General features: G+C 32.4%; 2 protein-coding genes across 2 annotated transcripts; one reads left to right on the top strand and one right to left on the bottom strand.

Annotated features, from left to right (window-relative positions):
* Nucleotides 1–461: 461 nt before the first annotated feature.
* LOC120348592 (polypeptide N-acetylgalactosaminyltransferase 2-like) lies at nucleotides 462–15,182 on the top strand. The gene is made up of 13 exons (XM_039418752.2): nucleotides 462–783; nucleotides 904–1,316; nucleotides 1,743–1,912; nucleotides 2,252–2,317; nucleotides 4,240–4,449; nucleotides 6,031–6,118; nucleotides 8,545–8,648; nucleotides 9,359–9,485; nucleotides 10,391–10,483; nucleotides 10,812–10,895; nucleotides 11,181–11,316; nucleotides 11,726–11,848; nucleotides 13,357–15,182. The coding sequence occupies exons 1-13, from the start codon at nucleotides 673–675 to the stop codon at nucleotides 13,507–13,509; spliced, it is 1,878 nt and encodes a 625-aa protein (XP_039274686.2). The 5' UTR covers nucleotides 462–672; the 3' UTR covers nucleotides 13,510–15,182.
* An 867-nt stretch (nucleotides 15,183–16,049) lies between these two features.
* LOC120348591 (uncharacterized) lies at nucleotides 16,050–19,155 on the bottom strand. Its single transcript, XM_039418751.2, has one exon. It carries the CDS (start codon nucleotides 19,044–19,046, stop codon nucleotides 16,314–16,316), a length of 2,733 nt encoding a protein of 910 aa, XP_039274685.2. The 5' UTR covers nucleotides 19,047–19,155; the 3' UTR covers nucleotides 16,050–16,313.
* Between the last annotated feature and the right edge of the window lie 1,071 nt (nucleotides 19,156–20,226).

Here is a 20,226-nt window from a genome sequence, read left to right as displayed (position 1 = left end):
TGATTAGCGTAGGCCTTTATGTCTTTGATCAGTATTTCAAAAAAAAACATTTCTAAACAATATCATGTAAATTAATCATGACTTAGTCTCAGATCAGTAATGAATACCAAAACTTATTCAATTTCAGGTACCATAACATAGAACGCTAGTTTACTTATTGTGATTACTTTTTATATTCAGGGCATCAAAGCCTTAAGTTTTTAGGGCATCTGAAAAGCATGATCCAGCTCTTCGTATCTTCACACTCTAGCCTGTTTGGGCCGAAACATCTATCCATCTGTATACTGTATCTACCCATTCTTAAAAGCGTTTCTTGGATGGAATTTTTCTATCTGTATACTGGTCTACCCATTCTTAAAAGCGTTTCTTGGATGGAATTTTTCTATCTGTATACTGGTCTACCCATTCTTAAAAGCGTTTCTTGGATGGAATTTTCCAGCCTGTTGTCATTATTGTATCATTTTGTTACAGATTATTATTCTATTCCAAAATATCCAATCATTGAGTATAACTAACAACTTCAAAGTCATGGAAGTGAAGCTTTATTAATCAAAAATGGTCGATGGTTGATGCAGGATTAATATAATTGATCTTGGATGTACTAAAGCTATATCAGACTTGATATTATATTGAATTCTATAAATACGTTTCAATTGTAAAGATTTCTTCAACATGAGACGAAATAATAAACTTATATTAGTGGTTGGTGTCATGTGGTTGACTGGAACTATTTATTACATGAAATCACCAACGTCAGAAGATCAAAAAGAGATTCGTGGATGGGTACGGTATATTTTTTAAATTCAACTCGCTAACTTCACATTGATGGCACTGATGAATATCACATTGATGAATATTAGCCTATATCAGTTTGTCACAACAGCCACTATGCTTGTTTTTTAGAGTGATGATGATGATGCTCATGTCAAGAGCGATTCAAATCGACAACCTTTACATTGGAATAATGCAGATGCCAATGCAAATGAAAAAGACAACAAAATACATTTCAATTCAATAACTTTCGACAATCATAATAAAAATGGTGCTATTATGGACAAGCTAATGCAAAACAAGAATTCTAATCAAGAGCCGCTTGTTAACATTTTTGAGTTTCATGCTACACAAGCGCCTGAAACAAATCTTGAACGATCCTCGTTACATGATGGGGTTTCATGGAAAAATTTTGATGGAGAATCTTATATTGGTCCGAAACGTGTTAAAGCTGGAGGAGACAAATACAAACGTAATAAATTTAATCAAGAAGCATCTGATAATATACCAATGGATAGAAAAGTTCCAGATACAAGGCATGCTAGGTAATATTGTAACTCATATTTGTGAAGGGCATTTTTAATTCGAATATGATTACATCACTTAATATACATTTATTTAATAATGCTTACTATGTAAGAAATCTCTAATTTATGCATTTTTCTAGGCTATTGAAAAGTAGATCCCTGTACTCATACAGGAATAGTCCATATAACCTAGTTGAGGTCGTTCTAGTTTGTCATAAATAGTGAATGAGGTTTTATTATCTATCTTTTTGTAAGTTTTTATTAAAATTCTGCTTTTTTGTGAGATGAGTGGGTTTCTGTAGTGATATCATATTGTATTAATATTCGCAAATTTCAACAGACATATATAGGTATTTGATATTTGCATAACTTTTCAATAACAACAACAAGCCTGCTGATATATTATTTTAATCGGTTTTTCATTACTTTTACATCTTTTTACAGATGTGAAAAGCAAACATGGGACATTTCAAAACTTCCGCAAACCAGTGTAATCATAACCTATCATAATGAAGCAAGATCCACACTTCTACGAACTGTTGTCAGTGTATTGAACAACAGTCCGGCTGAACTTATAAGAGAAATAATTTTAGTGGATGATTTCAGTGATGATCGTAAGTGTGACTGGATTTTTCATAAATAAATTTTACTTTAAGTTGACAAATTAAGCATCCATGTTATAAAGCCTATATTTTTCAATTGATAAGCTTATTACCCTTAGCTCTCAGGCCAATCAATTAACTCACAATTCTCATTTTCATATATTTTAGCATTTCTTGTTGATTCAATAATTCTATTTGTATAATTCAAAATGCATTAGCAATGTTTCTATTACTCTGTTCCATGCTTTTCTTCAATTCTGTTTGTTAGAGTGTTATGAAAAATATACCAATGGATCAAATACTTTATAGCCATTAATTATCTCAATTTTCTTATTGAAAATATTTTTTCAGCTTCTGATGGCATAGAGATGGAAAAAATCCAAAAAGTTCATGTTCTACGTAACAAGAAAAGAGAAGGTGAGGTCATTTATGTATGATATTTAATCATAATAATAAAGTCTTATTTTACATTTCCCCAATTGTGTTTGGAGAAATTTGACTTAAATTTGCTGCTATGGGAGATCTTATTCAAATACCTGAGTGATAAATTTAAATTTTCATAGCATATAACTTTCGCCAAGCACTGCAAAATATCATACCCAATCTGTTGTGATGATTCTGATGAATTATATTTGGCATCTTATGTATAAAAGCATTTAAGTATTCACTATCCAATTGTTTATTGATTGGCTTAAAACTCCGAAATTTCATTTCATTGACTTAGAAAATTCTATTAGCATTGATATTCTATCGTATGCCAACTGGTAATTGAACCCTATGTCATGAGTCATACAGTGTACAGAAGTGAATTTTTAAAATGCTAAGTGCTGTGCATATCTGAAAAAAACATGTCAGGCTCCTAGAATCATTATAGTTGAAAATCGAATAAATTTTTCTATCCATCAAGTAAATTAAAATCCATTTACGGTAGTTTATTTATCATGGCTGACCACTGTTTCTACAGGGAAATCAAATTATCATTTTAAATACTCTATATCCATCCAATGATTTACCTTTAGAGCCAATTATTTGGCATTTTTTGTGCAACAAACAATCATGTCAGTTATTTTAATGAAGATCACAACAGCTTCAGTACTTTGTTGCACTTTAATGTAAATGGCTTTAATCAAACTCAAAGTATGAACTTTTCTATCTGTTTAAAGTCTTGGGTTTTCTTTTTAAAATTTGTATATATTTTAGGATGTTGTTTCCATTAATAATGTCCAAATTGTACCATTACACTTTTTCACATATTTGATCTATTTTAATTAGTTTTACTTCCTCACGTTATCATGTCATTCTATTTCAAGCAATCATACTGAGAAGTGATATTATCTATTAATAAAATAATCAATTAACAGTATTTTATTGGAAACAAGTTTTATATTTCTACTTAGGTATTAGGTAATTAGATTCTTTCTTTTAATATTTGATTCTATGAATTACTATACATGTTTTATGTATTGATTTTTTATTTGAAATTAGAAATTGAATCGTCTGGTAACTTTAAACAGAATCTATTTAAAATGTTCATTGCCGTCTGATACAATCGAAAGGTGTTTCTCAATTATAGATAGTTTTATAACTGTTAACGAGTCTGCTTCAATTTTGCCTGTGGCAATTTTTTACATTAGAGGTGATACTTTGTGTATTTGAAATAATATTTAAGTTACCGTAGGTAGAAACATCATTGTCACTATGAAATCAAAAAACTTTTGTAGTTCAATGAAGGCTGCCAATTATTTTAATACAATGTGTAACAGTATTTAATTGTAATCACAAAATCGAAATATTACATTTCATTCATGTTAAAATTCATTCAAGCTTTTATATAACAATCAATAATAAAAAGTAATAAAAGTAGGTTCCTCAATATTGTTAATAAAACAACGAAACAAGATATAAACTGTTTTGATTACATTTTTATTACCTGTGCATATTCTTGTGTAAAACAAAAACTCATACTTCTAAAAATAAAAACGACAATGGGAATTCAGAGCTTTTTTGAAAATGATTATTAATAATAATGTATTATTAAATAGGAATGAGAATTTCAGTTGAATTCAATTAATGGAACTGAACTTTCGTCCCCAATTCAATTCATGTGCAAAGCAGGGTTGTTCACCAAAGTATTCTCTAGTCATTGATTGCATTTTATACTTACTGTCAGAAATTTATATTCTAAATTATATTTATGTTCTGGTAAGTGCAGCTATATTTTGTATGCTAATCTGTAGTGTGTGTCTAGCCTTCGGCACTCGCTAGTTATTACTTTGGAATTCACAATACTCTACCTCTTATTCCACTTTTTTTTGCTTCATACCTTTTCGTTATTTCAGGATTGATGAGGTCTCGAGTTCGAGGTGCTGATTTTGCAACGGCTCCTGTTCTCACTTTTCTCGATTCGCATGTTGAGTGCAACATAAATTGGCTCGAACCTTTGTTAGAGCGAATTGCTGACAATAGCAAAGCTGTCGTCTGTCCCATTATAGATGTTATTAATATGGATAATTTTCAATATATTGGTGCAAGTGCGGACTTGAAAGGAGGTAGGACCATTTTACTTTGATTTGAAACTTTATCCAATTTCATTCTTTTTTTAAATACCATGAATATATTGCTGTCTATAGCATTTAACATATGGTCAAAATCTCCATCATAGCAGCTTAACATTTCATATTTATCATTATTCAGTGAACAGCAAGCAGTGCATATTTGTTATCATGATTATTTCAGCAACACTATGCGGCAATTCAACCATCTTGATATTTTATAAATCAAAAAAATTACCAGAAATGAACAAGTGGTTCGCAATGAACATGTATGGTTTAATAGAAAAATATCGCGTCAATAGTTTAACATATATTAAGGTAATATATTTCAAATATCACATTAAATATTATTGCCTCAGGTTCCTGTTTTGTCGGTGGGCCATATTACCAGCTTCGGTCATCTAGCTGAAAAATTAATTTTTCCATGTGCACAACAAATTGAAAATTCACACAATGCAAAACTTATATAATATTTTAGTAGGACACTTGGAATTTTGAGTTCTTGCATAATTTGTTAACGTCAGCTTTGACAGAAATTATAGCAACCCCTAATACCTGATACGTTTTTTAAAATCTTCGAATATTTAGATTATTAAAATGCAAATAGTTAGATTATTAGAATGAATTTGTATATCTTCACTTAGTTTGTTTCTATTGAAGCAATTTGTTGGAGGTTAAAAGATAGCTTCTATTTGAATATTTAAATTTTTGATATTTCACATAATTGGCTTTAAATTTGTTTGTGATTATTGATCTTTCTTTTGAAAAAGGAAATCACCTAAGTAATGTCTGTCTGTAACTGAAATGTCAAGAGACATCTACATGTTTTAGTTATTTTTCAAGCTAGTAACGTCATTATTAGTTTTAAACATGAACTTCATTGTATAAGCTTTTGTGATAATCTGATCAGCTTGTCCTCATCTGGCCAGACACTGAAGCAATTGGCATATAAATTCATGTATTGTTATAAATTCGGTATTAATTTACTTAAACAATAAGAATATTTTTTGTTCAATATTATTAGTTTTTGTTGCTCATGGTTCACTCATATTTGGGATGGTTACTTTAAGCCTAATCACGTCATAGTGAAACTTGTATATCAAAGTAGTAATCAAATCGCTGCGTTTCCTATCCATATTTCTACTCGGTTATATTTTTTTTAATTATTAAGGTAAAAAAATCGCTTTCATTCCTTTATTCATTCCATAGATTCAATTGCTTTGTATTTACAAATCGAATCACTATTTCATGTAATCTGTGAAAATACACCATTTTGTGATGGTAAAAGACATAAGATTTCCAAGACATGGCAAGATTTTTTGCACATGACAGTTCTTGTTATCAACGTGGAGTTAGAGAGAGTTAAAATCGCTTTCATCCTTGAGTCGTAAGAAGAAGTCAAAATGTTTTTGTCATATGGTAATCTAAGCCGGAGTCATATTTTAAATTGTTCGGAAAGACTCTTCCATGTTTTTGTAGCAGTGATTGGATTTTTTCTTTCTGACTTACCAACCATCCCTTTTAACATAATAAATTATTAATATATTGTTAATGCAAGTAAACATTTTTCACTCACAGGTTTTGACTGGAATCTTGTATTTAAGTGGGATTACATGACAGCTGAAGAGAGAAAGGCGAGAAGACAAAATCCAGTTTCACCTATTGCGTAAGATTTTCATTGTCATAACTTTTCTTCTCAATTTCTATTATAAAACAATACAAGCTAAGTGGAGCCTAAGATCCAGGCCTAATTCAGATCTCTGCAGGGAAATATCCTCGCTTCAATTCAAATCATGAAAACATTGCTCTTAACAAGCTCTAATACTACAATAGTTCCTCTATATAAATAGACCGACTAATTATATAATGTTTTTTACATGTATTTATGAATGAAAAATTGCATTATTATTGATTCAAAAGTATTTTTATTGAAATGAGGTTTGATAACTTGATATTAAAAGTTGATCAAATAGTAGTTACAACATTTCATTTTTCTTGTCTCGATGATATATTCTGATTTTTGTCAGGGCCATTTTAAACAGTAGCTTGTATGTAACAAATTATCCAAGTAATATACATGTGTGAATCCTTTTGATTATTTTACTTTGAATTCTCCTGGGATCCTGGCGTAATATGCAATATACTGAAAGAAAATACGAAAAATATTGCCATTGTTAGCTGTTACAGACAACACATGTTGTCTCGACTACCCTATGCCAGTTTTTAGTATGTAAAGTTTTAATGACATCATTACCCAACTAAGAAAAGCACTTAATAATCACATGTTGCTATTATTCTTGTTATTATCGAAAGTATATATGCTGTCCCAAAGATTTATAGGCAATATTTTTAAGCATTTCATAGGTGAACTCCAGTTTTAAAATCTTTAGTTAAAAGTATAAAACATTACGTAATAGTTATAGAATATTTTAAGTGCATTTTTAGACATTATCTGTCAAATTTTAAGCAATGAAGCTTTTTCCTATGATATTAAAGTATTTTGTAATAATGGTCCAAAAGTATGAATCGATAGGCCACTAAATGGTCAGATATTTGTGCATTTGATATTGACAAAAAAGTCATGAATTTTTAAAATTAAAGTGATTAAATTAAACTTGGAAACTGTGCCTCAATCTGACTGGTTTGATGAAGCTTCCAAAGCCGATTTATCGTGATTAAAATCCCTTCATCACTATGATAATACAATGAATTGTGAAATTGTTCATTTTCTCAGTAACAACATCTTATGAAATCACAATTATAAATATGCTGGTAGATTAGAATATACCTTCTTCTTAATACCAGGTTAAATGGCAGAATCCTACCGAAAACATATTCAAATTATTTTACGCCAACAATCTGTCAGCCTTTTTGCAAGTTTTCTCACTTTATTCAGCCTATTTATTGGAAATAGTTACGTTTTACAATTAATTTTGTCAACTTAACTTGCAAACTTCAATCTAAGCAGCTTTGGGTCATTTTGGATTATGAACATAGTGTTTGAACCCTGCAGTGATGAAAATGATATTTTTGTTCGTTGCCTTCCATATTATTCATCATGGTACTGTTTATGTAGCATAGACATTTAGTAGCTCTCTTTATCAAAATATAGTGTATCAGATGTGAAGAAACCAACCAAAATGCCTCGGGGTTGTTTGTCTGAGCTATTGACTCATATTCATATGATTAGAAAGGTGAATGACTCCAGTTTTCATGCTAGAAATTGTGTAGTTAATCTTATAATAACATCCGATACACACCTGAAAACAAAATTAAGCAAAACTATTTAAAATTAAGTACGTAAGCAAGTTTTTCCCATTCAAGATCACTCAGTCATTGGATTTTTTCTTTATTGCGCAATGGAATATATTTGTCATGTTAATATATTTATAATTGGAGAATATATATATATTTACATAAGTTGTGTTTCGAAGTTACAATTATATATTTTCTACCAGCTTGTATGTATCGAAACAATTTTTGAGACTTGATCAATGAGCATAGTAAACTATTCACAGGATGTTAATAATATCATTTCACAAACAGTATCATAGTGACTATAAATTTGGTGCGTTCAATTTTGCTGGCTTGCGTGGGTTTCAAAAAAGACACGTGGCATGTCTATAGGCTATAATTGCTAAGGATGTTGTTTCATTACATGCTTGCGTTTTTGACTTTGGTATGAGGGGCTGGTGGAATGTTTAATAAGATCTGGTATAAATCTTTATTTTATGATAATATAGCCACTTTATTTGCTGATACAATTTTATTTAATATATCCCCATTCTAATTTATTTTGTTGAAACAATACCATAGGCTGGTTATCGGTCGATGTAATTTCATGAGAATCATGAATTTGGCTTAATTCATCAGAAGTTTTAGTTACTTCTTTCAAGATGTCTGTGCCAGAAAAAAATTATGATCCCCTATTTTGGAAATGATTTGATGTTTACTCGGTGAGATTGTACTTGACGGATCCTCATTTGATCAGATTTCCTACCAGTGCAAAAGCTAATTGTAAAATTAGATGATCGCACATGATCTTGAATCTGTGTTTTGCATTTACTCAATCAAAAATATTTTCTATTCTAGAACGCCGATGATAGCTGGTGGTCTATTTTCAATGGATAAGAATTACTTTAACGCACTTGGAAAATATGACTTAAAGATGGATGTGTGGGGAGGAGAGAATTTGGGTATGTATGATTATGATTGATAATACTTGTTTTACAGTACTGCATTCTTGCAAAACTGCAAGGATGTTGATAGCATCATATAGCTTAGCACTGTAAATCAATTTCCTGTAATTTGATTTTGTGGAACAATGTAAATGTATATCATTGTTGAATTTTAGAATACCGGTACTTCATTTATTTTTCGGTCATCTCAAGTTTGTGAACCAGCATATATAACTAGTCTGTAAGATTTTATTATCAAATAGACAAACTGGGAAGGGAACACATTTAAGAAACAGCCATAATTATTATGGATTGGACGAGGTCTGTGTAAGGTGCATTCGAGGAATCTGAGTAGTGGGTTAAGAGCATGACCCGACTCTTTGAGAGTTTTAAACACGTTTTAGTCATTGTAGTTATTCATAGAATAAAGTATGTCACATCTGGAACTGCAAAAACTGCAAGAATTTTTACTCTTTGAGAGTTTCACCTCATGTTGGAAATGCAAAAAACACGTTTTAGTCATTGTAGTCTTGTTATCACATCTGGAACTATCTTGTCAAATGGTGTAACCATTCTATGAATCGTGTGTTCTTATTTTTTTCTCCTGCTTATTTCGCCACATTGCAGAAACAAATATCGGGACTACTCTCACCCCGTTGTAAGCTTTCTGTCTTATACCCTTCCATTAATTTCAATCTGATGATATACTGTTTTATTTTTTTGTTTAGAAATTTCATTCAGGGTATGGCAGTGTGGAGGTCGGCTTGAAATTATACCTTGCAGTAGAGTCGGCCATGTCTTTAGGAAACAACATCCATACACATTCCCTGGTGGAAGTGGTAACGTTTTTACTCGGTATGTATTTCTCATATTCATTTTTGTTTGTGGTTGCACTAGACTAATTTGGAAATTCTGAGTCCTTGCTAGTTTTACAGTGGTCAACTGTCTATTAGTTGAATCTTGATGATTCCCTAAAGTTCTGATTATTATGAAATAAAGGGGTTAGTCAAGTTCAAGACATCAGCAATCAGATATGCATGGTCACTTTAGGGCACCGAAGAAGCATCTTGACCAGTAAATAACATTAGCATTTAACCTCACATTAGACAGCATTCAAATGCAAATGAAATTTCATACAATAACAGGGCCAATCAGATGTGGTGAAAGCGGACGTAGTAACCAATCTACCAAAGTTTAATTCACTGGGTTTTCACTAAAATTAAATTATGAGATCTTCAATTCAAATTACAGCCTTCTCAGATATAAAAATTCTCAAAAATATGCAAAATTGATTGTTAATACTACCCCGCAAATACCTTGAGCAACTAAGTTATTAGTTGATCGGTCGACATTTCGTTGTTTTGTAGGCAAACCAGCTTCTTTAGCTATAGTCCTTCCATCAGTGGATAACTATACATGTCATACGTGATTGATCATTTTGTGATGCATCAAACATTCCATTGCTGGCTTTGTATAGAAGGTAGATACGCCAGTGTAATATCCCTGAATGCAGGTAGTTCATATCTGATACGTATATATAATTGTTGATGGATGTTTGAAGGCAACCTTTCGTTATTTTGAATTCATCTTAATATGCAGAATATGATTGGATTGTTTGCGTATTAAATGATGTTTTTTGACGTGAATTTTTTAGGATTTTTTCAAAATATCATTAGCACATTACATGATTTCAGCATGAATTTTGCTAATAATCAAAGCTGTAAATGATTCTATTTACAATTGCTTTTGTTTTCATCCAGAAACACACGCAGAGCTGCCGAAGTATGGATGGATGAATACAAAGAATTTTATTATTCGGCCGTACCCTCAGCAAAAATGGTATCTTTTGGAAAGTATGTTACAATGTTTTTTGTATGAGGCAATTTTCTCCCCTTTACGTTAAGTCTAGCAAGTGTGCTATTTGGGATCAATCGTTTTGAGCACACCTAACTGCTCTCTCAGTGTTGCCATAAAACGTGAATAAATATGTGACTGGATTATAATTCATGCAAAATAAACAGTAATTTTAGCTTAAGAAATAACATACTCAATGTTCCAAAATTGATTAGGTATTTTTTGCTTTCTTAAACCTGTTTCATATTTATATATATTATGTTGAGTTTAGGTCCTTTAAATGTCGAATAATCTGAATAGTCTTTCTTAAATATGTTTCCTTTTTAGCATTGATGACAGATTAGAAGTACGAAGAAAAAATCATTGCAAACCGTTCAAATGGTATCTAGAAAATGTGTATCCTGAATTAAGGTAGGCTGCTTCAAAGAAAAATTATTTGATTGAAGTGGGTTGCGTAGTATGCCATTGTATTTTTATGCTTCGTTGACTCTAAATGTGTTTTAGCCCATTAAAAATGTAGATCCGATTAACTGTACTGATATTATACAGTGCAATATTTGTTTTTAACAATATATAGCTATTCAGCAAATGTATTAGGGATGTTAACAATATGCCTTGCTAAATGATACAAAATAATAATTACCTTTTTGAATGTATTTAACCTTCATGATCTGATATCACTATGAAAATTGTCAGGGTGCCAAACAAAGAAGCAGTTGCATTCGGGGCAATTAAACAAGAATCTTCGGGATCGTTGTGTATGGATACACTTGGAAGTTTAGAGGGAGGAAAAATCGGCACTTATGAATGCCACGATTCGGGTGGAAATCAGGTGTGTTGTTTATTTGAGTGGTTGGAGTTAACAAACACTGATGCTAGATATGTACTGCTACATTTATCATTTTATATATATTACATACCGTAAGTAAGGCTGCTTTACATTAAGTAAGTTGTATAAAGGACTGAAGCCTATAGGCAAGGGGGTATATTCACTTGGCTAACAAAAACAGTCAGTCCCTGAACTAAAATGAGGAAAATTGAATAAAATTATGGCCTAACCCTAACTTGGTACACACACTACACACACATGTTGTAAAATTTTGAATCCCCCATAAGTATAGGCATTTTTTGCTTTTCAAGCTTCGAATGCTATTGGAATTGTTATCTAAACCAGTCCAGTGTATGCTTATATTGGACTGATAAGTCAAATGCTTATCTAGGCTGAAAACTTTCTTCTACAGGAATTCTCACTGAACAAAAAAGATCAAATTATGCATTTGCATTTATGTTTTATGGCGGTTGATGGATTATCACAGGGCTCTGTCATTAAATTGATGAAGTGCAATGAGAACTCAGCCCTACAGGTATGAGATTTTAACTAGAGATGTACCGATGTATCGGTATCGGGTATCGGTATCGGCCATGTATCGGTATCGGTTAGATTAAGGCCGATATTGCCGATATATTTACCTTTTTGATATGGTCCAGAATGTTTTAAAAGATAAGTTGGAATACTACTTTTTAATTTATTTTTGTCTGGAGAGATCGTGAGCTATGAGCCATACATGTCCCCACCCCCGCGAGAGAATAGGATTCACGTGTTTTTAGCTATTTATCAGCTAAACTAGCTCAACTAATTTGGCTATTTTCGCTGTCAAATTTTTATATTGACATTTTTAATATTACATAGTTTTTATGAAGAAATATATCAACACAGCACATAACAAAAAGCAACTAGGCGCCCAGTTTTAAATCATACAGTGGAATTGGGGTCCTTCCTTATTAACGGCACATGGACTTTTGGCACGGGTATAAATTCTGACTGTTTGTCGTCAAGTACGAGTGTCATTTAGTCCGTCGACATCGATAAACTAAATTCCGACACAATTATCCCACTACACAGGTATTAATTTTAATTCTGCTTAACTACACGATTTCTTTATAGATATATTGACTTGACCGCCTAGCCCTAGACTGTCTCAAAATATAAGATAGCAATTGTAAAATATTATAAAATAGTGAAGTAAAAAAACATCCTCAACGGTTATCGGTGGGCCTTCTTTTTGTCGGTGCTGATTGATATTCTTTCATGTTGGCTTTGACTTATTGCGTCGACGATTACGATTAGCCACTAAATTAAATATTTGTAAAATGCTTTTAATTTGAACGTAGGACGGCGGCGCTAGAATGTGTGGGTGATATTCGATATTCTTTTAAACACGAATAACGATATTCGAAGCTCGCGATATTAACAATTGAACACCAAGATTACTAGCGTTACTGTACAATGTATCTTAATCAGTTACAGCATATGGATACCAAACATTAATTTCATATTATGTGATATATATATCTTTTTTTTTTATCTGAAATAATGTGTACTATGAACAACACTTAAAGACCATTGTTTTAACCCGTCTGCCCTACACAGCATACCTAATTAAGTAATAATTACATAGTATCGGTATCGGAATATCGGTAATATCGGCCTTTTTGTAGTATCGGCGTATCGGTATCGGCGTTTTTAGCTGGTATCGGCGACAAAAGTGGTATCGGTACATCTCTAATTTTAACAATATTACAAATCGGTTAGTTGTTAAAAGGGCTATTACCATGCACTACACCATGAGCAAGGTGATAATTTTCAGTTAATGCTTCAACAGATATAGATTATGATTTAAAGCATTCATTGATGTGGTATTGTAAACATGTATAGTAACTCCTACAAACAGGAAATCGAATGAAATTGCCAGATGAATTTTTAAAATATTCATGTTTTGATGTCATTTGTATTCATACTGCATCTCTATAACTATTGGAGATCAGATATTTGACTGAATGTTAAATTGCTCATAAATTTCTTTTATTGCAGAAATTTGATAACAGCAACAGCGAAATTCGAGTTAAAGGTCTCAACTTATGCCTTGATAGTCGTAATGTTGAAGAAAAAGGAATTACTTTAGCGAAGTGTTCAAACAGATTATCACAATCTTGGTCATTTACCATGAACAATCTACAAACCTGATCTACTTCATCATATCACCTTGTTCAACAACTTCCTATGTGACCAAGTAATTCTGCTGTGTTTGTACTTTTTTCACCTAAATTTATTCTGATGATAAATCGTGCTGGAAATATGTCGTAGATAATTTTTGTTCTAGTATACTTCTGCTTCATCTAAATATCTAGGAAAAATGTTGATTTTCACTGGGTTGTAAAACAAGCGCTTCTCACTCAGCTAGATGTTAGCTTTTTATTTTGCTTATACTTTTCTGTTGTTTATGCTTTGAGTAAACTCGCATGTAAACCTATTGCCTAACACCTTATTTACTTATGATGTTGCAACTGCCGACAACTGTGAAATTGGAGTTTCATGTATTACAAGTTTATTAAGCAGTACATTTTTTATAAGGTTAAACTTTTCACATGGGAATAATGCAGTTTCATAATTTTTTTCTTTATAACATTTAGCTTTGTAGATTCTATAGAAGCCAGTAGCCAGTCTATTCTATTATGGGATGATCTTGAATTTCGATGTTTTTAAATAGTGCACTTACAATATCATTTGCTATATGAAGTAGATAACTTGTGTTCGAAAAAAAACTTTAGTCTGAACAAAACCAAAAAACATAGATCTGTGTCGGCTTCGATTAAAAAGTTTGCAGTTATTTCTCTAATAGTTTTATTTTTTAATACAATCGATACTATTTTCAACCTACCGGTGTCTATTTTTGTGGGGTGATTTACGTTTTTTCTTTCAACAAAAAGCTACTAAAATGTATAAGATTTTGGAAGTATAAAAATCACATCGTGGAATAGTACACAAATTAGTAAAACTCGTTATTGTATGAGCTTGAATAAATCATTTTATCTAATTTTTGTTGCAATAAATTATTTAGTTTTTCATTTCAATGTAGTAGTTGAAATTTTCATGACTTCACTTGCCAAATATTATAACTTCCTTATAATCATTTAATAATTTTTATAATTTGCTAACTGTCATAAGAGTGGATGTGATTTTCAACTCCATCAGAAAATGTTATTTGTGTTGTCGCAGGCCGGACATGCCATTTTGTGGCTTTATTTCAGGCAAGACAACTTTTCATGCTTGCCCAATCGTGCAATTTGTATATCTAGATGTTATATATATTTTTATTGGCATTTTAAAACTTGTCTTTGATTACGCCAGCCCAATTATATATGTTTGATTAAATTAATTATGCGTTCACACTCCCAAACCATGTCGAATTGAAAATAGTTTTTGATTGATACTATCCATGTAAAATGTTTGTTTTTAATGGTTTGAAATGATATATTTATTTTATTTTAAATATTCAAGTTTAACATAGTATACCGCATGTAGAATTTGGTATAAAGGTGCATAAATTGTTTTTAAACAATATAAATTCATCTTCTGGTTTGTAAATTGGGAAAAAAATGTATAATTGAGCTGTAACAACTTGAAACTAAATTTGTCGAAATTTTCATATCAATGATTATAATCACATGCAACAGCTCTCATCCTTGTACACACTGTGCTTTGCAAAGAAAAGCAGTACAATGTTCGTTACTTTAGTGCAAATATTTATTGTATTGTTTTATGAAATTGTAGGCTCGCTTGAATTAATATTTGGGGAAAGCTCATTTGCCTGTCTGATGTATTGAAAATAATAAACAAATAATATATTGAAGAACTTATTTCAAGTTTTTTTTGATTGATTATATGGAAATGGGTTCAGTTAGATCAGCGTTTCTCAAACTGTGTGGGATCTTTTTTAAATTTTAGAAAATAAGCAAATCGGAATTCGTAATGGATTGTCGTGTCATAATGAATTTGCAAACAAGACTATCCTATCTGTGCAAAAGCCATCAAAATAACCTGGCCATTTGCATCTTCGTGGCTCTGTGAGCATAGATTTTTTTGCTCTGACTGAAATCAGAAAAGGACTTTTTTAAATTTTAGAAAATAAGCAAATCGGAATTCGTAATGGATTGTCGTGTCATAATGAATTTGCAAACAAGACTATCCTATCTGTGCAAAAGCCATCAAAATAACCTGGCCATTTGCATCTTCGTGGCTCTGTGAGCATAGATTTTTTTGCTCTGACTGAAATCAGAAAAGGACTTCTTGGAATTAATAACAAAAATAGGGTGTGCTTGACACGACAGAACCTCGTTTCAGTATTCATTGTTCCTTGAAACAAGCACACATTAACATTTGCATAACAAATTTGATTGAAGCTAACTTTATTAGTGTGCAGCAAATTTCTCATTTGCTTAGTGCGCCACAAGCAAAAAGAGAACCTTTTTCTCTTTCTCTTATTTAACAACATGGCTCAACGTGACCATATTTTAGAGTTGGAGGCCAAGTTAATGGCACATAACTGCAAAGACTGTCTATACCACATATCCTATCTCTTGCATAATTATTATGTAAAGTTCCACATTAGTGGGAACTCCACGCCTGGTTGACGGATTTGAAAGAATGATATACCTTGCTTATATTGAACTCAGGGATGGCCGTTCAGATCTAAATCACACTTGCACAGCCCAAAAAACACATGCTTATAATGAGGACTTATTAAAAGAGAGAACTGATAATATATAGTGTAGACACATACTATTTATGTAAATAATTTCAGTCAATTAAGTATGTAAATTTTTTAACTTTTCAATTATCTCTTGATCTGATGAATCATGAAGATCTCTGAAATAAAATATTGTTGATGTTTGGAATACAATCATGTGCGATATAGAAAAAAAGCAGGGATTAATATACCATGGATCGATTGAAAAAGATCACCGTTTGGACTCTTTCAGAGAATATAATCAGTTCAGCAATGGATGCTTCAATAGAAATTCAACAGAAGGCCTCTTTTTCGTATCTCTCGTTAAACATGATTTTACAATATCAACCAGCTGTTTTTGTGGAAAATCAGGAAATTCTATGTTGTGATCCTCATTAGTAATAGCAAATAACTTCACGTGATGATGAATGTGTTGAAATGGAGTCTTTCCATACATTATGCAATAAAGTATACAGCCTAAGGACCAAACGTCTGCTTTTGGACCTACACGAAACATAGGAGCATGAGAGGAAGTGCCATTTGACATGTCTTTAATTGTTTCTGGTGCCATGTAATTTATAGTTCCAAATTGTGTATCTTTGATAACACTGGTGGCATCAACCTGTATTGCGTTTGCAATTCCGAAGTCAATCAATTTCAGAGTGTAATTTACAAGCATAAAATTTGCTGGTTTGAGATCAAGATGGATAATGCCATGTTTATGTATTGTTTCTACAGCTGCAAGCATGTTTTTCCAAAATGCCAATATCTGAATAACATCTAAATGTACATGATCTGCCTTTTGTTTTTTCAAGAATGCAGACAAGTCAAGAGATCCACACTCCATTACAAGATAAAGATGTTTTTCACGAATTTCGTAATCAAGTAAACTAATGATGTGTCGATTTCCTTGCAATGTTTTTAAAAATTCTATTTCATTTTTGTAACCTTTAAGAACGCAAGGTTCACATCCAATCAAGTTGACTTGTTTTACAGCAGATATTTCACATGTCACAGGGTCAAGAACTTGATAGACTTTACTAGATCCACCCTTACCCAAAAGTTTCAGTAAAATATAAGGTTTTCCATTAATTTCCAATATTTTCTTTTCTTGCATTATTCTGTGAGCTGGATGAATCCATGTTGAATCTTGATGCACTGGATGTTCCATGATAGGTTGAATTGAAAAGTTTTCAAATTTTTCACTTGATAATATCTGCTTTGAATGATAGTTGGAATGACGAACATTATGGTTCATATGATGTACATCATGTCTGTTGCCACTTGAAATAGTAGGACGAGACTCTGTACATATATTATTTGTGGATTTTGACAAATGGTTACTACCATTATAAGCAAACTGTTTATCATATGAATAATTTTGTCCCATATTACCACAATTACTTTGTGGTGATAGATTGTCAGTATTTTGTTTCTCATCCAGATAACATTGTTTTCGATTATCACAATTACTCTGAGGTGATGGCTTATCCGTACTTTGTGGTTGTACTGGCGAACCGCTCGCTTTATCATTACTGTGTGGGTGAAAAGCACTTGAGTGAGAAAGTTTTTCAGAAACAGCACTCTGTGAAATAGCATTATCCCCAGATCGTCTTGGCATAATATTTTCTTTATCATTCATTTGGTTTGTGTTGTTTAATGTTGTGCTCTGTGTACTTGCACAAGATAATGATTCAACCAGATTCTCAGTCCTCACTCTCATGGGTGATTTTTCAAGCGGCTTAACGTCCGCAAGATCTAAACTTTCCGCAGAACCCAAATTAGAGCTTTCATTCTGTATTAAAACTCTTCGTGGAATCCTCATTGGTAGTTGTGTTCGATATGCTTTCTTAGTAGGAAAATTAGTCTGAAAATCTTTCAGTTTCCCTGTAGAAACCAATGAATGCTTTTTCTCACTCCATATCATACATGTTGACGTAGGCAGTTTTAAAGAGTTTTCTTGAGTGAGAGTCTGTAAATTTTCCCGTCTGTTACTAGGTGTAGTTTTGTTCAACATATCTCTACCAGAACCGACTGATGAACTACTTGTGCAGTTGTCTCTAACTAGACCTGATAGAGGAATCCCCTTCTTTATCAAGGTTAAACTTGTGTCCTTGAAAACAGGCGATTGGAAATCTAGACTTAAACTGAAGTTGTTGTCAATTTTGGATGGAGGTGGTGTTTGAAAACATTTCTTTTCAATTTGTGATGCTGCTGTAGATGCTGTGTTTACCTCCAATTCTTGTGGACGAAGCTCATTAGGAAGAGGAGAAATTGGTTTGTGAGACTTTGTAACATAAAGATCCTCAACTTTCAAGGAAGAGTTAGGAATGCGTGACAAACTCTCAGTTGAACCTTCATTCAAAAGTACACATTCTGGTTGCACAGGTAACTTTTTAGTATGCGAAACGGTAGCTTCGGATTGGGTTTCTTTTATTGTGCCACTAGTTATATTCAACATTGGTGATGAGCTTCTTTGCAACTTCAATATGTCATCTATTTTCATACAGCCTTGTTGTACTTTCAATTTTGCTATGGTGATTTCAGGTGAATCACCGATGCAAACTCCACCATGATGGAGTATTTTTAAAGCTTTGTTTTTGCGGCCCTGATCCAATTCGAATTGGGCAAACATTAAATAAAGAACAGAAGATTTCTGGCAAAGTGTGAGAGCCATTTCAAACATGCTACGTGCATCTTCTACATCGAGTTCAGCCCGGAAAAGAGCTTCTTTTCCAAGAAGCACCGCATAGTTACGATTGTTCCGCAGGGTAATCGGGTCTAAAACTTTGCCTGACTTAACAAAGAAGTGCTTCAATATTTTTCGTTTTCTTGCCACATCTTCCGTTTGTTCAAGATTTTGTAAAGCCTGCAACCAATGATCGGGATTTGTACCCAAATGTTCAATGCTATTTGCAGTTGCAATGTCAGTGATATTCAAAGTGTTGGAGGTTGTGTTCTCTGATTCTTCATCAAGTGGAGACGAGTATTCCATATTCAGTAAGAGTTCACAATTAAAATGAGAATCAATATTTTCTGCAGATATTGAGATCCCAGTAGCTTAATTGAAATACCACCAGTAATGCTGTAATGTCAGAATGTATTTTGAAACGCCAGATCTAGCTACAAAAGAACTACAAATACTGAATGAATACCGGTAAGTTTTCAGGTTTTGGAACACCGACAGCAGAGAACCACTGCAATACTAAATACAGAAATAGCCTGCAGCCTTAAGCCAGTAGGTTAGAAATGTAACATCAGCTTACAACTTACAAGTCTTGCAGTGCTGCAGTGGGATAGGATTTAAGTTAACACAATAACAGTAAATACCTATTTATGGTATCACGAGAGAGAGGAAAGTTAAGGTACAGTAGGACGTCTTAATCCTGTAATAACATGGCGAATCACGTCAACCAGTTACCGGTACCAGTCCACGTCGGTATGGGAATAGCCTAGTTAGCCACTAATTTGTTTCAGATGCATGGACTTGATGGTGAAGGAATCCTACCACCTGACGACTGCCTGACTGTACCGGTAGGACGACGAGTCGCATTACTACTGTACTACATTACGGTACCGGTACTTCATGACGGTCTTTTTCACCAGTACGGTACCGTATCTACCTTTCTAGAAGCTAGAAACAGTTTATTTACTGCTTGTACTACATTCGAATGCCCAAAACATCCCGGGATTTTTTGAAAATCGCCACAAGATGACGCAAAGGGTCCAAATTTTGACGTATCGTGGCGTCAGCGTCACACTTTTTTTTTCTTTTTTTTTAAACGCTCACAAATGTGTTAAATGTGATACAGTAATAATCATAGAAATAATGGGGAAAAAATTTTTACAATCATTATTATCCCAAATTGTAATCCATAATATCCGACGTAGTTTCCATTTTTCAGTATTCCAATGTTCAATAATCCATATATAATCCGTAATATCAATTCAATGATATCAAGATGTTTACAAGTTAATAATACATTAGTTAAGCATTATTTGTTATACATAAAAATAGAAAAAAAATAATATTAGCAACTATACATTTACTCAAAATATAATCACAGACAGTTGGTTAAAAATTCTAATTCCTTTATGAAATTTGGTAATTCCCGAACTTTTTCTATATTTCTCCGACATGTTATTGAAGTTTGTATCTGTTTTATGACTGTTTG

The sequence above is a fragment of the Styela clava genome, chromosome 1 (assembly GCF_964204865.1).
Source record: "Styela clava chromosome 1, kaStyClav1.hap1.2, whole genome shotgun sequence".
In the NCBI taxonomy this organism is placed as follows: Eukaryota; Metazoa; Chordata; class Ascidiacea; order Stolidobranchia; family Styelidae; genus Styela; species Styela clava.
Note: the sequence above shows the minus strand (reverse complement) of the source record. Positions and strands in the feature narration are given on the sequence as shown.

Bases quoted from the DNA above. Each gene is read 5' to 3' on its own strand.
- LOC120348592 (XM_039418752.2), top strand. From the start codon at position 673: ATGAGACGAAATAATAAACTTATATTAGTGGTTGGTGTCATGTGGTTG. The intron at 4,450-6,030 runs GTAGGACCATTT...TTTCACTCACAG, and splicing joins AAGTGCGGACTTGAAAGGAG to GTTTTGACTGGAATCTTGTA. The intron at 8,649-9,358 runs GTATGTATGATT...TTTTTTGTTTAG, and splicing joins GTGGGGAGGAGAGAATTTGG to AAATTTCATTCAGGGTATGG.
- LOC120348591 (XM_039418751.2), bottom strand. From the start codon at position 19,046: ATGGAATACTCGTCTCCACTTGATGAAGAATCAGAGAACACAACCTCC.